The sequence below is a fragment of the Podarcis liolepis genome (genome assembly GCF_965112155.1).
Source record: "Podarcis liolepis genome assembly, chromosome: 8".
In the NCBI taxonomy this organism is placed as follows: Eukaryota; Metazoa; Chordata; class Lepidosauria; order Squamata; family Lacertidae; genus Podarcis; species Podarcis liolepis.
The window spans coordinates 6,122,986-6,141,049 of NC_139560.1; the positions used below are offsets into that span (position 1 = coordinate 6,122,986).

General features: G+C 49.4%; 1 protein-coding gene across 5 annotated transcripts in view; it reads left to right on the forward strand.

Moving 5' to 3' along the window:
• Window positions 1–18,064, forward strand: part of PTP4A3 (protein tyrosine phosphatase 4A3) — a 104,934-nt gene that overhangs the window by 62,999 nt on the left and 23,871 nt on the right. For 2 of the 5 annotated variants that reach the window (XM_083517082.1, XM_083517085.1), the window contains one exon: window positions 11,134–11,985. In XM_083517082.1, coding sequence (XP_083373208.1) covers window positions 11,881–11,985 — 105 coding nt within the window. In that variant the 5' untranslated portion in view covers window positions 11,134–11,880. Of the gene's footprint in view, window positions 1–754; window positions 905–3,394; window positions 3,827–9,127; window positions 9,247–11,133; window positions 11,986–18,064 lie in introns of those variants that run through there. The other 3 variants (XM_083517083.1, XM_083517084.1, XM_083517086.1) reach the window with 3 other exon arrangements.

The window sequence follows — 18,064 nt, forward strand, 5'->3', positions numbered from 1 at the left end:
GGAAATGTACTGGGAGGCAATGCAGATCTCTCAGGACCGGTGTTATGTGGTCCCGGCGGCCACTCCCAGTCACCAGTCTAGCTCCCAGGATGCTGAATTGCGCGCCTCGATTTCCAAATCTAAGCAGCATCGCTGCGTTAACGCTATCCAAGTTGGAACAGTGTGTAGACAGGGGCTTTGTGTGTGGGGCTTCAAGCTTAGAGCCTTGGCTTGTGTCAGTTGCTGGTGGTGTGTGTGTGTTTGTGTAGATTTAACATGACCTACACTGGTAGCAAGGGTGAAGCAGATGAACAGGGCTTGCCCTTAAGAGCTAATGGGATTTAGAAACACATAGCTGCAGTAATATTTCCCAAGGGCTGCAAAAGTGGAAAGGGGGTCTCCTTGGGCATTCGCCTGCCTGCCACGTTCTGAAGCCTTTATCGGAAGCCTCTCACAGGCACCTGCCAAAATGCAAAGTTGCCAGGAGCAGGAAGTAGCCTGTAGCAGCAGCAGCAAAAACATGGAACTCTCTTTATAAGAAAAAAGTTGCCTTCTCCTTTTTCGTTGCTGCTGCTGTTTTGTGCAAAGGGAGGGGGAGCGATTGACAAAGATTCACTCTCTTGTCTCTTGTCCATCCCCCCCCCCCCCCCGGCTGCCATATCCCTTGCATCATTCAGCTGCCCTGTTCCCGTTTACTTATGTGCTTAGCCCTTGTGTTCTATTTTGAGGCTCTGTGCACCCGGTGCTAAGCAGCCGATGACCCTGCCGAAGGTAAGCGTTGCAAAACAAGAGCTGTCAGGCAGATCACGCCACGGGCTTAGCCGGCAGCCAGCCTCTTCGAAGGGGGACTGAGCAGTCCTCAGCAGGGCGAAAATCTGGCTGCAAGAGGCGTTCGGGCAACCTGGAGGTTCTCCTCTTCGGAAAGGTAAGCCTCGCGTATGAGAAATCAAACTCCAGGGACTGGTTTTGTTTACCTCCTCCTCTTGCAGAACTTTAGCCAGCGATTTTCCCAAGCCTCTTTCCCCACCACCCTCGGACGAACGCTTTGTACTTCCTGCAACAGGAGGTTCCCTCATGGACAAGCGATGCCTTCTTAAAGCTGCTTTCAAAATTGCCTCTTCCTTTAACCAAGCCCAGGTATCTCAGCACGCAGCTCTTCCTAAGCTACGGGTTTGCAGATTTCCAAATTTATAATTCGCCGGCTCGTCAAAGCAACACGTTGCGGCAAGCTGGTAGGGGTTATGGAAAAAGGAAAGGAGGAATAAATATGTTGGGGGGGGGGATTTTCAAAATCCCAGGTCTTCTGTTTGGGAAGGTCCATTGCTTAGTAGGGGAGAATTTGCATTGTAGGAGAGCCCCGTAAGAGGAATGGAGCAGGGCATGTTTAGCTTGGAGAAGAGGAAACTGAGAGGTGATGTGATAGCCATCTTCAAATATCTCAAGACTGTCACATGGAAGATGGAGCATGCTTGTTCCCTGCTGGTTCGAAGGATAGGACCTGAACCGATGGATTCAGATTACAAGGAGATTCCGGCTGAACATCATAGAATCATAGAGTTGGAAGAGACCACAAGGGCCATCGAGTCCAACCCCCTGCCAAGCAGGAAACACCATCAGAGCACTCCGGACATATGGTTGTCAAGCCTCTGCTTAAAGACCTCCAAAGAAGAAGACTCCACCACACTCCTTGGCAGCAAATTCCACTGTCGAACAGCTCTTACTGTCAGGAAGTTCTTCCTAATGTTTAGGTGGAATCTTCTTTCTTGTAGTTTGGATCCATTGCTCCGTGTCCGCTTCTCTGGAGCAGCAGAAAACAACCTTTCTCCCTCCTCTATGTGACATCCTTTTATATATTTGAACATGGCTATCATATCACCCCTTAACCTCCTCTTCTCCAGGCTAAACATGCCCAGCTCCCTTAGCCGTTCCTCATAAGGCATCGTTTCCAGGCCTTGGACCATTTTGGTTGCCCTCCTCTGGACACGTTCCAGTTTGTCAGTGTCCTTCTTGAACTGTGGTGCCCAGAACATTCTGTCAGAGCTTTCTGACAGTCAGAGCTGTTGGACAGTGGAACTGTCTCCCTCGAGAGGTTGTGGACTCTTCTTCCTTGGAGGTTTCTAAGCAGAGGTTGGGTGGCCATCTGTCAGGGGTGCTTTTGTTGTGATTGCTGCATTGCTGGGGGCTGGACTAGATGACTCTTAGGGTCCCTGAAACTTACAAATTTAACATTATCAAAGGAATGCTTCTGCACTCTTAGAATCATAGAATCATAGAGTTGGAAGAGACCACAAGCGCCATAGAGTCCAACCCCCTGGACTCTTACAAAGACCATTAGAAAGAAACAAAAATTTAAAAGCTAAGAAACTGCCTCAAAGGCATTTTTACAATCCTTCCTCCCCAGTAAGGTCTTAAATAATCGGATCTATTCACAAAACGGCTCTCTGCATCTGCTCTGGTGTCTTCTGCCATATCACTGCATATTTATGCACGACTGAGATAAGTTCACTTAACGATGTTATTCGAAAACCTGAAGCTGTTCTTTTACCTCTGTGAAACCTTTTTTAAAAGAGTTTTCTCAAAGTTTTGAAAAGCTATTAGCCAGGATCATGGGACATAACGTTTTCCTTTTAAAAATTTAAGTGCGTGTGTAGAGTTAAGAAGCTGTTGTACATTTATGATTTAATACAATAATTCTAAAGGGAGAAAAAAAGATTATTCTTAGGGTCCCTTCCAACTCTAGGATTCCCTGATCTCATACATACACCCCCCCCAAAAAAAATACAACTGTAAAAACAGGATCCTTTCCTACCTGAAATGAGTTTTACAGCAATGATAATGAACAGCGGTAGTTGAGATTGCTGCACTGCAGGGGGTTGGACTAGAGGACCTTCAGGGGTCCCTTGCAACTGTACAATTTTATGATCCTATTCATAGTGTACAAGAAATCTTGGGTTCAGTCCAAAGACCCCTGCCTTTGAAACCCTGGAGACCCCTTAGCAAACAGGAAAGACTACGCTGAGCTATATGGACCAGTGGTCTGATTTGGTCTAAAACCAAGATTCCCCGAAGTTTTGGCTTCATATCTCAAGACTGTCTTTTCTCACAATCCCCACTTGTTGCGAAGACTTAGAATCTGTCAGGCGCAGGGTTCTCCTCCCCAAAAGCCCTGGGATGCTTAGAGCAACACCAGCCCACTCTCTCTCACACACACACACACACCCCAATTCCTGGCCTTGGCTACCCAAGCGAGCAGGCGTCGCTGGCAGCGATCCCAGTCCGTTTCCGATTCAGCGTGTTTCTGGTCTGCGGATGTTTGTGCGCTCGTCTCTCTCTCTCGACACAGCAGTTTCTGGGTTGGAAATAAGAGGAAACTGCTGGTGTGACGAAGGCCTGGCACACCCAGGGCTTCCGTAGGAGGGGCGCGCAAGGCTGATGCTTGCCTCCGGCTTATTCTTAGCACGTTGCAAGCTTCAGAGCTCTTGAGTCGCTGCCAGAGCCAGCCCCGGCGCACCGGAGGCGCACGCTTTGCCGGTGCTCCTTCCGCCACGCACAAACAGGCTTTCTGGCCGCTCGCAGGAGTGCCTCTCCTACTTCAGAGAGAAGAGGCAGCGACAGGGAAGCAAAATGCCTTTGAGGAGGTGGGAGAAACACCTTCGCGCAAAGCGAAGGTAACGTCGGGAAGGTTTAGGAGCCTTCTGCCCTCGATGGACCCGGAACCCTACTCGTAGAACCACATCCCAGGGCTCGCCCAGTGCTTTTGGAGCTGTGTGAGGATTGTAGTGTGTGCTTCAACTTGCTGCACCTGCGCTCGGTGTGCGTTGTGTTGGGAAACTCTGAACAGGGGAAGGTAAGGCATCCGTCGGCTGCCGTTTCACCCACACGCGTTTTTGGTGTGTGATTTTGTCCAAATGGCACCCGCTCTCTTGAGAAGGCTGGGCCTGTCTCTCTCTGCAAATCTCGTTGCAAAGTGAGCACGTTGAACCTAAAATAGTTCAGCTCCTTTTTCTTTTTTAGAAAAAGGAAGACTTGCCTCAGCGGTGGGAAGCCAGCTCTGTGTGTGTGTGTGTGTGTGTGTAGATTAGCATCAAAGGAAGGAATAAGGCTGCCATTGTTTGAGAAGCAAAGCGAGGCTTGGGTAGTCATTAACTATCAATAAAATTACTGTATGAATATTGGACCCAATCCAGTGATCTCTGATTCGGATACGATTGCAAAGGTTTCACATCAGATGGGTCAGAGACCTACCAATATTATGTATACTGGATTTCAGTTTGTAGGGTCTTTTGTTTAAAGGTGTTCTAAACATGTCTGAGCCCACAGAAGAGGAAACTGAGGCTACATGCATTTCATTGCAACAGAATAAACTGAATTCTGTTCAGCCCGGTTCCAACTCCTCAGTTTCGCGAGGAAATGAGGCTGGAGATTTCTCAAAATGTACCTAGCCCCATCTCACCCACTGGTGGTTATCGACACTGCGGATAGGAAACAAGGTTTTTTTGGTGTCTCTCGCACCTTCTTCTCTTGTGGTAATGGGACACAAAATTTGTTGGCTTCTAAGTCAGCTGGCCTGTCTTAGCGCAGTACCGCGGGGCATATTGTGCCAAATCCTTCGTCATAAGTAAATTTGGGGGGGCTTTTTTTGTTTAATTAAAGAAAGAAACCTATACATTTTTACTTTACATACCCACGCTCTGGCTTCCCCTGTTCTGGAGGGTTTAGAGTCTGTAATCTGGCATCTTCTAGAGGAAGGGCATGGCTGCTCTTAATGGGGTGGTAGGAAAGCCTCGCCCACGATTGATTTCGGGAACAATAGGGAAAGGACAGGAAATTCTTTAGGACACACCCGTTCCCCACAGCTGGGAGCCTCCGCTATCAGGCAACCTGTTGTGTTGTTTTGTATTCTGGGCATGTCGTGTGCCCGTTTTTCCACGCGTCTCTCTTTGAGCCTCAGTAAAAGCAATTCTCTCCTGGAGGGGTGTGTGTCATAGCTGTCAACCGTCCCTTATTTGGTGGGAAACTCCCTTATCCAAGCGCCGTTCCCCGCTGCTGTCCCTTATTGATTATGTCTCTTAAATTTCCCGGGTTTCATGCTCGCCCAGCTCGGGAGGGAAGCAGCAGCTCGGGGTCCTCCGCTGCAAGAGAGAGCGTCTCCGTCTCTCCCTTTTCCCCCTCAGGGGTGCGTCATGAGGAGACGGGTGGCGGTGGGCAGGCAGGCAGCCCCTCTCTTGCGAGACTTCCACTGCGCTGCCAGGGGAAGCCGGAGGCGGCGGCCGAGGAGGCAGCCTGAGGGAGGAGGAAGAGGAGGGAATGGGGAGGGACGCAGAAGGGCCGCGGTGCAGCCGCAACAGCCTCATGCCGGGCTCGCGGGCAGCGTGGACAAGAGTCTCCCTCTCTCGGGCGGGGAAGGGCCGATGGAACTCCTTGCGCCAGGACGACGGCAGCCCCGATGTGCTTCTTAGCATCCCCTCCAGCCAGTGCAGCATCTTAATGTAGTGATTTCCCCCTCTGCATCCCTTTCATAACTCTATTTTTATAAATCATTTGTCCATCCATAGTTCAAATTTTTACTACAGGTTTTCTGTCAAACCTACCAATGTATGTAACTCTTCACAATAGCTTTTCAAATAAATTATAAACTTTCCCCATTCTTTATTAAAGAGGTCCTCTTCCTGGTTTCTAATTCTGCCTGTAAGCTTTTCCATCTCGATGTCGTTCATCAGTTTTGTCTGCCCCTCTTCTTTGGTGGGAGACCCTTAGGATCATCTAGTCCAACCCCCAGCAAAACACAGTCAGTCGCAGCCAAAGCAGCCTGGCTCCATCAGTGCCGGATTTATGTATAAGTTAAGCAAAACCCCTTATTTTGGCTGCTGATCCCTTATGTTCGAGGCTGCTGGTCCCTTATTTTCAAATCTGTAAGTTGACAGCTATGGTGTGGGTGGGTGGGTGGGTGGGTGTGAATATTTGGGATCAGCCGAGTAGAGCATATGTTTCTCAGTGCTTGCATCTCTCCCAAAAGAGCAAGCATCGTTGTAGACGGTCCAAGAAGCTGTTCGGTCTGCTTTGCATTATCACCCCGTCTCTTGGCCCAGTGGAGAGATGCAAATCTCTTGCCGTGTAGCCAGGACCGAGATCTTTTCAAAGGAAGAAATGAGGCCATAGCTAGATCTTGCTTTGTTGGCAGGGCTCGAGAGAGAGTGAGATAAAAGTTCAAAGCGGCGTTGACAAGCTCTTGGACGTTCCCTCTTGCAGGTGCCGTCGACGTGGTCTGATACCATCATTGCCACGACTTTGCTGGCCTGGGATTTCCCCAGCAGGGGAGGGATAATCAGAACTTAATAAGGCTGTAGGCAAACTCATCGCCGTGCTGCAAGGCGTTGCAGTTAAAGTGGGACAGAACAAGATAAAAGGTCATTGGGAAGATTGGAAATTGTAACAACAACAACAACAACAACAACAATAATTTATTTATACCCCGCCCATCTGGTTGGGTTTCTCCAGCCACTCTGTGTGGCTTCCAACGGAATATTAAAATACAATAACCTATTAAACATTAAAATTCCTTCCAGTAGCACCTTAAAGACCAACTAAGTTAGTTCTTGGTATGAGCTCATACCAAGAACTAACTTAGTTGGTCTTTAAGGTGCTACTGGAAGGAATTTTTTTATTTTGACTATGGCAGACCAACACGGCTACCTATCTGTAACTATTAAACATTAAAAGCTTCCCTAAACAGGGCTGCCTTCAGATGTCTTCTAAAAGTCGGATAGTTGTTTATTTCCTTAACGTGATGGAAGGGTGTTCCACAGGGCGGGTGCCACTACCGAGAAGGCCCTCTCCCTGGTTCTCTGTAACTTGGCTTCTCGCAGCGAGGGAACCGCAGACGACTCTGGAGGTATGGCTCTCACTTTATTGGCCGAGGGAGCTGGCATACAGCTTCCGGGTCATGTGGCCAGCATGACTAAGCCACTTCTGGCGAACTAGAGCAGCGCACGGAAACGCCGTTTACCTTCCCGCCGGAACTATACCCATTTATCTACTTGCACTTTGATGTGCTTTCGAACTGCTAGGTGGGCGGGTGCAGGGACCGAGCATCAGGAGCTCACCCCATCGCAGGGATTCGAACCGCCGACCTTCTGATCAGCAAGTCCTAGGCTCTGTGGTTTAACCCACAGCGCCACCCGCGTCCCTTTGAGACTCCTTAGGGTAGTGATAAAGCGGGATATCAAATCCAAACTCTTCTTCCTCTTCCTCTTCTTCTTCCTTTCTCCTCTTTCCCCCTGCAAACAGCCACAGCTCACCTGCCAGGAAGCGAGTTTAGGGTCTCTGTCCCACATCCGGCGACATATTTATTTCCTCATCTTTTCAGTCCCTGACAAGGGCGAGTTCGTGCGTGTTGATGAACCACGGGGAAAACTTCAAAATCGCCCAAGGTCACCAACCCACCCTGCTCTTCTGAGTCAGCAGTTTACAATATTCAGCTGCGAGTTGTTCAGTAACGGCTGTTTGCAACCGATGCTTGCATATGTATGAGTCGGCTCCAAACTGCTAGCGTTGCAGGTTTCAGGTTCCGGGTGCAGTTGGGAAGTCCATGCCATAACAACCGGCAGCAGGCAGGAGCAAGAAGGGAAGAGGGGCGATATCCACAGGCAACCATCTCAAGGTGCTTGTTCCAGGTGCTTTCCTTCCTGGCGAAGGTCACATCACACTGGTCTTGGAAGTTTAAGCAATCATAGAATCATAGAGTTGGAAGAGACCACAAGGGCCATCGAGTCCAACCCCCTGCCAAGCAGGAAACACCATCAGAGCACTCCTGACATATGGTTGTCAAGCCTCTGCTTAAAGACCTCCAAAGAAGGAGACTCCACCACACTCCTTGGCAGCAAATTCCACTGTCAAACAGCTCTTACTGTCAGGAAGTTCTTCCTAATGTTTAGGTGGAATCTTCTTTCTTGTAGTTTGGATCCATTGCTCCGTGTCCGCTTCTCTGGAGCAGCAGAAAACAACCTTTCCCCCTCCTCTATGTGACATCCTTTTATATATTTGAACATGGCTATCATATCACCCCTTAACCTCCTCTTCTCCAGGCTAAACATGCCCAGCTCCCTTAGCCGTTCCTCATAAGGCATCGTTTCCAGGCCTTTGACCATTTTGGTTGCCCTCCTCTGGACACGTTCCAGTTTGTCAGTGTCCTTCTTGAACTGTGGTGCCCAGAACTGGACACAGTACTCCAGGTGAGGTCTGACCAGAGCAGAATACAGTGGCACTATTACTTCCCTTGATCTAGATGCTATACTCCTATTGATGCAGCCCAGAATTGCATTGGCTTTTTTAGCTGCCGCGTCACACTGCAATGGGAGGATTGTAAGAATGAAGAGAGTAAAGAAATTTATAATAGAATAAGAATTGTGTATAGGCATAGAGATGGAAAGGCTTTGGGGGGCAGAATGGGGGAGGGGAACAGGTTTTTCCCCAAAAAACGCTTTTTTCCAGGAAAAAAACACTCTCTGTGGAATATTCAGACTATATCAAACTGATTGTTTGTTTTTTCATGGGGGAGGGCCTTGGTTTTTTTCCAAAATTTTCCAGGGTTTTTTTCCAGGCCTTCCCATCTCTAATGAGGCAGCAGGTAATTTGTCTGTAGGGGAAAACCTCATGAATGTAAAGCTGGGAAGTCAAAGTGTATGAATTGCACTTTGTGTAAAGTTTATAAAACCAATAAGAATTTAGATATAAAAAAGAAAGAATTTGAGGAATCAAAGAGTCACATTGAAAAATACAACCTTTGAGCCGCCTGGGCCGAAAATGGCAGCTAGACATTCCATTTTGGTCACCGTAACCCTGGTTTTATGGAGCTGTTCCTATCTTATATATCTTGAGTTTCTAACACTGGTCTAGTCCAGCTGCTTCCCAGTCCAGGATTAACGGAGGACGAAGAACGGGGGCAGATTTAGGAAGGCACCTATTCTCTTCCCCACCTCCTCCTTCCATCATTTTAGTCCTATTTATTTCGTAAACTTTGTACACCTCTTGGTTGCAAAACGTCTCAAAGCGGTTTGCAAAAGAGAAAAAGACCTTTCTCCCTCTTGACTAGAGGATGGATTCCCCTGGTCCATATTGTGACCTCACGTGTCGCATACTGTGACAGCAGAATAGGCCGGGCAAGTTCAGGCTAGTGATGTCAACCTTTTGGGTACCACTTCCTAGCAAAAAGAGAGAGAGAGAGAGGGATTATCTGTTGTGCAACGCTCTTCCATACTGGATAGAAAAGTGGGTGCCATTATTATTATTATTATTATTATTATATTTTAAATGAAGTGTTTAGATAGTGCTTCTTACCAGCGTACATTGGTATAGTGGTGCCTCGCAAGATGAAATTAATTCGTTCCACGAGTTTTGTCGTCTTGCGATTTTTTCCGTCTTGCGAAGCACGGTGTCGGGAAAGTTTTGGAAAAGCTTCAAAAATCACCAAAGTCTTCAAAAACCTCAAAAAGGCTACCACACCGCGTTCTATGAGTTGCTCCTCGAAGTCAAGTCGCAACTGTATTAATGGTGTTAAGAAAAAGGAAACAAACTTGCAAGACATTTCCGTCTTGCGAAGCAAGCCCATAGGGAAAATCGTCTTGCGAAGCAGTTCAAAAAACAGAAAACCCTTTCGTCTAGCGAGTTTTTTGTCTTGCGAGGCATTCGTCTTGCGAGGTACCACTGTACCTTCGTTCTCAAACGCCTTGGTACTCAAACAACTTGGAACCCAAACACTGCAAACCCGGAAATAAGTGTTCCAGTTTGCAAACTTTTATCGGAAGCCGAACATGCTCCGTTTTGAGTTTTACGCTTCCGATTTGAGTGCCACACTTCCGTTTTGAGTGTTACGCCAAGGTCTGTCTGTTTTTGCTGTTTATTTTGCTTTTTTGTATGTGTGACTGTGTGGAACCCCTTTCAGTTACTGATTGATTGATTGATTGATTGATTGTACATTGTTTATTGCTTTCATTTTATGGATCAGTGGTCTCGTTAGATAGTAAAAATCATGTTCAATTGCTGTTTTAGGGGTTGCTTTGAAAAGTCTGGAACGGATTAATCCATTTTGTATTGCTTTCTATGGGAAAGTGCGCCTTAGTTTTGGAACGCTTTGGTTTTGGAACAGACTTCCAGAACGGATTAAGTTTGAGAATCATGGTGTCACTGTACTATATATCTGTATATAAGAGCCGGTGTTAGAAACTCATATACAGTGGTACCTCTGGTTGCAAATGGGATCCATTCTGGAGACCCGTCCGCAACATGAAAAGAACACAACCTGCAGCAGCGCATCTGCGCATGCGCAGGTGGTAACTTGCCACTTCTGCGCACACGCATGACGTCATTTTGTGCTTCTGAGCATGCATGAGCGGCGAAACCTGGAAGTAACCCTTTCTGGTACTTCGGGACACCGCGGTACGTAACCTGAAAGAACATGAGGTATGACTGTATATAAGTTGGGTGCCAAATGGCTCCTTAAACCAAGTCAAAATAAAAAATTCCTTCCAGTAGCACCTTAAAGACCAACTAAGTTAGTTCTTGGTATGAGCTTTCGTGTGCATGCACACTTCTTCAGATACACTGAAACAGAAGTTGCCAGATCCTTCTATATAGTGAGAAGGTGGGGAGGGGTATTACTCAGAAGGGTGGTGGGAATGGGTGATTGGCAGATAGCTGAGATTAGCCTGTTGACGACTCTTAACGACTGCAATAGGTCTTACAGGGAAAGGCAAGGGGTGAGAAGGTGAGAAATGGCTTAGTCATGTATAATGAGATAAGAATCCAATGTCTTTGTTCAGACCAGGTCTCTCCATGGTTTTAAGTTTGGTAATGAGTTGCAATTCAGCAGCTTCTCTTTCTAGTCTATTTCTGAAATTCCTTTGTAGTCCAAGGTTGAAGTCGCCAAATTGGAACATCTGGTTGCCTATATTATTATAGGTTATTGTATTTTAGTGTTCTGTTGGAAGCCGCCCAGAGTGGCTGGGGAAACCCAGCCAGATGGGCGGGGTATGAATATTATTATTATTATTATTATTAATTATTATTATTATTAGTCCATATCGATGGGAGACTTTTCCACTGACCAGAGACCCTTCCCTTCTTTTTCCCCCTCTCCCCCATTTCCCCTTCTTCCAGATTGTCTCGTATGCTGAAAGGCTGTCGATTTATGGAGGGTCCCGGCTGCAGCTTTGAGCACTGCCCCGCGCAACATCCTGCCCGCTGAAGGAAGGACGCCGCCGCCCCGCCCAAAACCGGGCGCCCTGAGTCGTCGGGCTTCACCATTCAGGTCTCCTGTGCATGGCTCTTGCAGCCCAAGGAGGACTTTTGCCGCCCGCTGCCCCAGCCTGAGCCGCCCCGGGTCCCCATCGCTGCCCCCAAATATTCTACATATCCAGATGGGGTAACGTGATGGCGCAGGACGGACGCCGGTGGGGTTAACCGAATGCAGAGGCCTTTCTAAAGAGGGGGAAGAGAGAGATAGAGAGAGCCCAGGCAGGGAAGCGAAGCAGCAGCGAAGGACGTCTAAAATTGCACACAGAAAGGAAATTGACACTACAGCAGGTTTTTGTTTTGTTTTGATTTTTTTTTTTTGCTCAGCAACAAGCAAGCACAGGGTTCCTTCCCCCCCCCCCCTTAACTGTATGGTTTAGAGAATCTGGCCTGCGCTCTCCCCAAAGCTGGGAATATTTTGCACAACATTTGTCAGGGGGGAGAAAAGATAGCCTTTTGCCAAACTCTTCCATTTCCTTTTTCGCCCTGCAAATCTTCTCTTTTTTTCCCCCCACCTCCTTTGCGGGCGTGTTGGATTTTGGTGTGTGTGCATTTGTTTCCCCCCACCCCACCCCTCCAACCAATCTTGAGACCCCCACTCCTTCCTCCGCCATGGCCCGCATGAACCGCCCGGCGCCTGTGGAGGTTTGCTACAAGAACATGAGATTCCTGATAACTCACAACCCAACCAACGCCACTCTGAACACCTTCATTGAGGTAAGTCCGCCTGAGCAAATTGGAGATGTTGGGGTCGAATCGGATTCTGCGTTTGCCCATTGGTTTAAAAGGCCCTCTTGCAGGTTCCACCCATAATAATAATAATAATAATAATAATAATATTTGTACCCCGCCCATCTGGCTGTGTTTCCCCAGCCACTTTGGGCAGCTCCGAACAAAGATTAAAAATACATTAAAATGTCACACATTAAAAACTTCCCTGAACAGGGCTGTCTTCAGATGTCTTCTAAAAGTCTGGTAGTTGTTGTTCTCTTTGACATCTGATGGGAGGGCATTCCACAGGGCAGGCGCCGCCACCGAGAAGGCCCTCTGCCTGGTTCCCTGTAGCTTTACTTCTCGCAGCGAGGGAACCGCCAGAAGGCCCTCGGCGCTGGACCTCAGCGTCTGGGCAGAACGATGGAGGTGGAGACGCTCCTTCAGGTATACAGGGCTGAGGCCATATATGTTGGTGTTCCGCTCTACCAGATGTTTTTGAGGGGGACGGGCGCAAAGGGCAGCGGCCAACGAAACAGTTGTGCGAGGGGAATGAGGAACCTGCGCGAGGGACACTGCTGCTACCCCCAAATCTGCTTTATTTGGTTCTGGGAAACCGCAGAACCGATGTAGGGGATAACCAGGGAGGGAGAATCCCATAGTCACTGCTTTGGATACAACCCAAAAAAGTTAAGACTACATCACTTTTCCAGGAGTCTGTTCCAGGAATGTTGCAAGGAAAGAGGGATTCCTGGTCCCTATCCAATCTCAGATCAAGCACATACTGAGTTAAGAGCTGGAGAGAAAGACTCTCCTGTCTCCCACCCCAAAAGCGTTCCCAGTGATTTCAGGGAGTTGGAGCAGCTGTAGAGTAGAATTTGGGGAGTCTCCCATCCCGGTTAAAGACAGCGGGTGAGAGTCTTAAGCTTGAAGTTGCACATTCTTACATGTCAAACAAAGAAGGGTGTATTTCCCCCCGACGTTCTCTCACTGTTAACTGGAGAGGGATTCAGTCTGAATGTTAGGTGCCTTGTTCAGAAAGCCGCCTTAGTCACCATAGGATCTCCTGACAGCTCCAGAGTATGTGAAGATTACCTGAAGTTCTGACGTACTTGGAAAGTTCTCAAGGACCTCGGCTGCCAGCGGTTCAGATAAGCCACAAACCTTTGGCACCGCAGCTCCTGCAGAAAATTGGTTCTGCTGTCTTCACGTCCAACTCCTAGATGGAGGGACCGTTCGTTTAGCCTACTTAAAGGTTACTCGCTTGCTGAACTTTCGGTCTGTATCAGCCGTCGCATTTGTAGGCTGCAAAATAAAACCATTTTGGATAGATCTGTGGTTCCCAGACACTTTCAGGATACTGCCTCCTCGGTTCCAGAAACTCACCCCCAAATTCCCCTTGCCCTGCCCTATGAAAAAAGCATCAATCAGAATATCGGTTTGCACAGCCCACTAAGGAAGATAATAACACAAGAAAATTCAAAACAGTAGCAATTGCGCGTTCATCCTGAATGCAAGTAAAACTAGTGGGATTAATACCAGCTTTCCAAAGCGGGAAAGTCATTCCGCACCCCGCTTGCCCCTTAGCACTGACCCCCAAGTTATCCCAGTGCACCCAGCGGGTGCTTCCTTTTCTCCCTGTTTTCCTCGAGATGGTTCTTGCTCGGCAAGGGATCTGGTTCGCAGAAAGATTGTTTTGGCTGAATTGTAATTGTAACAGGCTGGGCCAGGAGAGTCAACAGTCAGAAGGTGTTTACCTTTGAAAGTAAGGTAATATTTAGACCATCAAGGTCAAAGCTGTCTGCATGGAGCCAGTGGAAGGGCTTAAAGCACGGGTGTCAAACACAAGGCCCGCGGGCCGAATCCGGCCCGCCAGACCTCGTCATGTGGCCCGTGGCATCAAGGGCGAGGAAGCCTTCCCTGACTGCTTGCAGACAGGGCTCCAATCGACGCACCCCGTCGGCCCTGCCTACCGGCCGGTCCCTCAACTTTCGCCTGCCTCGCGGGCCGGGCAAAGAGGCTTTCTGCTCGCTCGGTCCAGTCCGGGGCTCGCTGCGGAAGAGGCGGTCCCGCGAAGCCGAGCTCGGAGCCAGCTGCCTCCGCCCCTCGGAGCCTCCCAGGCGCGGCTGCTCGAGGGGGCGGGTTGCGCGCACGGCAACTTTTGGAGCCTGAGGGAGCTGCGGAGGCTGGCAGCGAGGGCAGGGAGCAAGAGCCACGCTTGGGACGCCGCTCGCTCGGGCCGCAAGAAGAGGCCACTGCGGAGCTGCAGCTGGCGAGGAGATGGCCGGGGGCGCAGCGGCGGGGCCAGGGGCTGGCTGGGGTCGCCCTGGTGGGCGGGGCCGGCAGGCAGGGAAGGGAACGCGGAGGCAAGTGGAGAGTGGGGACCCGGCGCAGGTCTTGCCGCAGGCGGCGCGCCCTGGCTGGGCTGGGAGAGGCGAAGCTGCTGCCGGTTCAGCTGCGCAGAGTGGGGTGGAGGGAGCCGGGCGAGCGGGCGGTGTGCCACACCACAAAGCAGGGGCGCCTCCCACCCCGAAGAGGACCGCGCCAGCATCTGGGCAGCTGGAGCAAAGTGCGAGCCTGCCAGCAACTTGGCTGCGGGAGCCTGGCTACGAAACACCGCCCCCCTCCCCACGCCAACACATCGGCTTTCTCCGGGCCGGAGGACTTGGCGGATAGCCCCCTCCCCAGGAGCAACTGCAGCATCTCGGGGCCCCAGCAGGACATCCTGGCCACCCGCGCCCGCAGTGCCGCTGGGGCTCCCTTGCAAGGAAGAAACTGCTGCTGTCCAAACTGCAGCTCCGTATCCTCCGACTCCTGAGTGTGGCGGCAGGGCGGGGGGAGGCAAGATTTGCTTCTGCTCTGCTCTGTTGGGACAGGCTCCTGTCTCCTCCCCGTTGGAGCTCCAGTCTGCCTGGAAGCCCATCTCGTCATCTTTTTAAAAAATCATTATTATTTCTTCTTCTATTCTTATTTAAAATCGTACTGGAATAGGTATATTAAATAGTGTATAGGTTCAAGACAACACACACCAGTGCCTAAGGAAAAATAACTTTGATAAAGTCCTACAGATACAACCGGCCCTTTGAGGGTGACCAAACTGCTGATGTGGCCCCCCGATGAATTTGAGTTTGACACCCCTGGCTTAAAGTGTCATCATTCTTCAGCACATCATTCTTCAGACCCCCAGAACAGCAAGTTGCCCATTTGAAACAGGGGTGGTCACCCTTTCAGCCTCTCAAAAGGGCACTCGACTACAAATCCCATCATCCTTGACCCTGCTGGCCAGGGATGATGATGATTTATTTATATTTATTATTTATATCCCGCCCATCTGGCTGGGTTTCCTCAGCCACTCTGGGCAGCTTCCAACAAAGTATTAAAATGCAGTAGTCTATTAAACATTAAAAGTTTCCCTAAAGAGAGCTGCCTTCAGATGTCTTCTAAAAGTCTGGTAGTTGTTGTTCTCTTTGACATCTGGCGGGAGGGTGTTCCACAGGGCGGGCGCCACTACTGAGAATGCCCTCTGCCTGGTTCCCTGTAACTTGGCTTCTCCTAGTGAGGGAACCACCAGAAGACCCTCGGTGCTGGACCTCTGTATCCGGGCTGAACGATGGGGGTGGAGATGCTCCTTCAGGTATACTGGACCGAGGCCGTTTAGGGCTTTAAAGGTCAGCGCCAACACTTTGAATTGTGCTCGGAAACGTACTAGGAGCCAATGTGGGTCTTTCAATCATGGGAGTTTCTAGTGCACCTGGAAGAGCAAACTCGGAGGGGTAGCTAATACCACAGAAGACAGAATCGGGATTCAGGATGACCTTAACAGACTGGAGAACTGGGTCAAGCTAACCCAGTGAATTTCAATAGGGACAAATGGCAGTTTCTGCTCTTGGGCAGGAAGAATTGGATTAACAAATGGAAGACGGGGGACACTTGGCTTGCTAGCAGGCCATGTAAAAAGGATCTAGGGTTGTTAGATGACCACAAGCTTAACAAGAGTCAGCACTGTGATGCTGCAGCAATAAAGGCTAATGCTTTTCTAGGCTGCCTCAACAGACGTAGAGTGTCCTGATCAAGGGAAGTAATAGTAATAATAATAATAATAATAATATTTTATATATATCCTGCCCTCCCCAGCCGAAGCCGGACTCAGAGCGGCTAACAACAATAAAAATAACACAGCATTCTAAAATCAATTCATTTTAAAATCAATTCAAAATCAAATTAATGGCAACCATTGGGCTAGAGTTCTGTGAGGATTACAGGAGGAGGGGGTCAGTCTGTGCCTTGGCCAAAGGCCTGGTGGAGCAGCTCTGTCTTGCAGGCTCTGCGGAAAGATGTCAAGTCCCGCAGGGCCCTAGTCTCTTGTGACCGGGTGTTCCACCAGATCGGGGCCACGGCTGAAAAGCCCTGGCTCTGGTTGAGGCCAGCCTAACCTCCCTGTGGCCCGGGACCACCAAGTTGTTTTTGTTTGAAGACGGTAAGGTCCTCCGTGGGACATACCAGGAGAGGCGGTCCCGTAGGTACGAGGGTCCTAGGCTGGTTAAAACCAGTACCACTCTTGGTCAGACCACACCTCGGGAGTACTGTGTCCAGTTCTAGGTGCCACAATTTAAGAAGGCTGTTGGCAAGCTGGAGAGTAGGACTCGAACCCACGCCATAAAGTTACAAGAAAGGAGATTTCAGTTTAACATCGGGGAAATCTTTCTGACAGTAAGAGGGTGATGGACTCTCCTTCCTTGGAGGTTTTTCAACAGAGGTTGGACGTCCACCTGTCATGGATGCCTTAGTTGAGATTGACAACGCTACAAATCTAGCCTTCTATGCCCACGATGCAGCTACAGTCCTACCTCGCGTTGCGTTTGCTTCAGGTTGAACGTTTTCAGGTTGCGTCCCACAGCGACCCGGAAAGGGTTACTTCTGGGTTTCGCCGCATGCGCAGACGCTCAAAATGACGTCATGTGCAGAAGCGGCGACATGCGCAGACGCGGGTTGCATTCTGCTCAGTTTGCGAACGGGGCTCCGGAACGGATCCTGTTCGCAACCAGAGGCACCACTGTACTACCCAAAATGGGGCCATTGACAACTGTCTTGAAATCCCCAAAGGGCTGCTACGAAGAGCAGGGCAAAGACTTTCTTGTGGGTTTTAAATACAGGATGAAGTTACTAGATCTCATGGACCAGAGAGAGAGAGAGAGGTCTGGAAGGCTACAGATGGGTGAAGTCCGCCATCCTTGGCCTAGTCGCTCCTTCTCCCAAGTCCTACTTTAGAGAAAGCAGACTCCAGCCAGGGAAGGCAGCGTTATTCCTTGCTGCTCCCTCAAAGGTTAAACGAGGGTGTTTATTTTTAATCCCGGTAGGTATGCTGCAAGTTTGCCGAGTTGCCCACGTAACCAGATCAACATCTGCGGACAACAGAGCTCTTTTGGGGGCCTTTTGGGGGCGGGGGAGAGAGAGAGAGAAGAGACGAACAGCTAAAAACAGCATCCTGGCCGTAAGCCCAGGTATAAAGGGGAGGGCAAAAACTGCCCAGCAAATGTTAAGCAGGTCTGGGTGGGCTTTAAAAACAAAAACAAAAGGCAGTAAGGACACAGGAAGGGGCCTGTGGCAAAGCAGAGGGACGGAAGTATATTCATGCAAAGTAAAAGCAAGGGCTGCTTTTGGGAAGAACAGGCACCTGGTTTGGTTTCCAGGTGACGTAATTCAGCATTCCCAAGGATCTGCCTGGGCAAGCTCAGCCGCCAAAGCGGTCAGAACCTCCTGCCAAATGTAGTCTGAATATTTGCATCTCAGCCACCCCTATTAAAAAAAAAGATAAATGGGGAGGAGGGGGGAACTGTGGCTAAGTTTACATGATACCTTTTAAAGCAGAATGAGATCACGCCCCCCCCCCAGCAAAGAATTCTGGGCAGTGTAGTTTATCCTTTGCAGAAGCACAATTCCAAACAACCCTTTGACAAACTACATTGCCCGGAATAATTTGAGGGTGGGTGGGCAAATGTGCATGGAATGGGCTTTAAAGGTAAAATGTGCACACAGAGATCAAAGTTGTGTCTGGTGGCTTCATAGAATCACAGAGTTGGAAGGG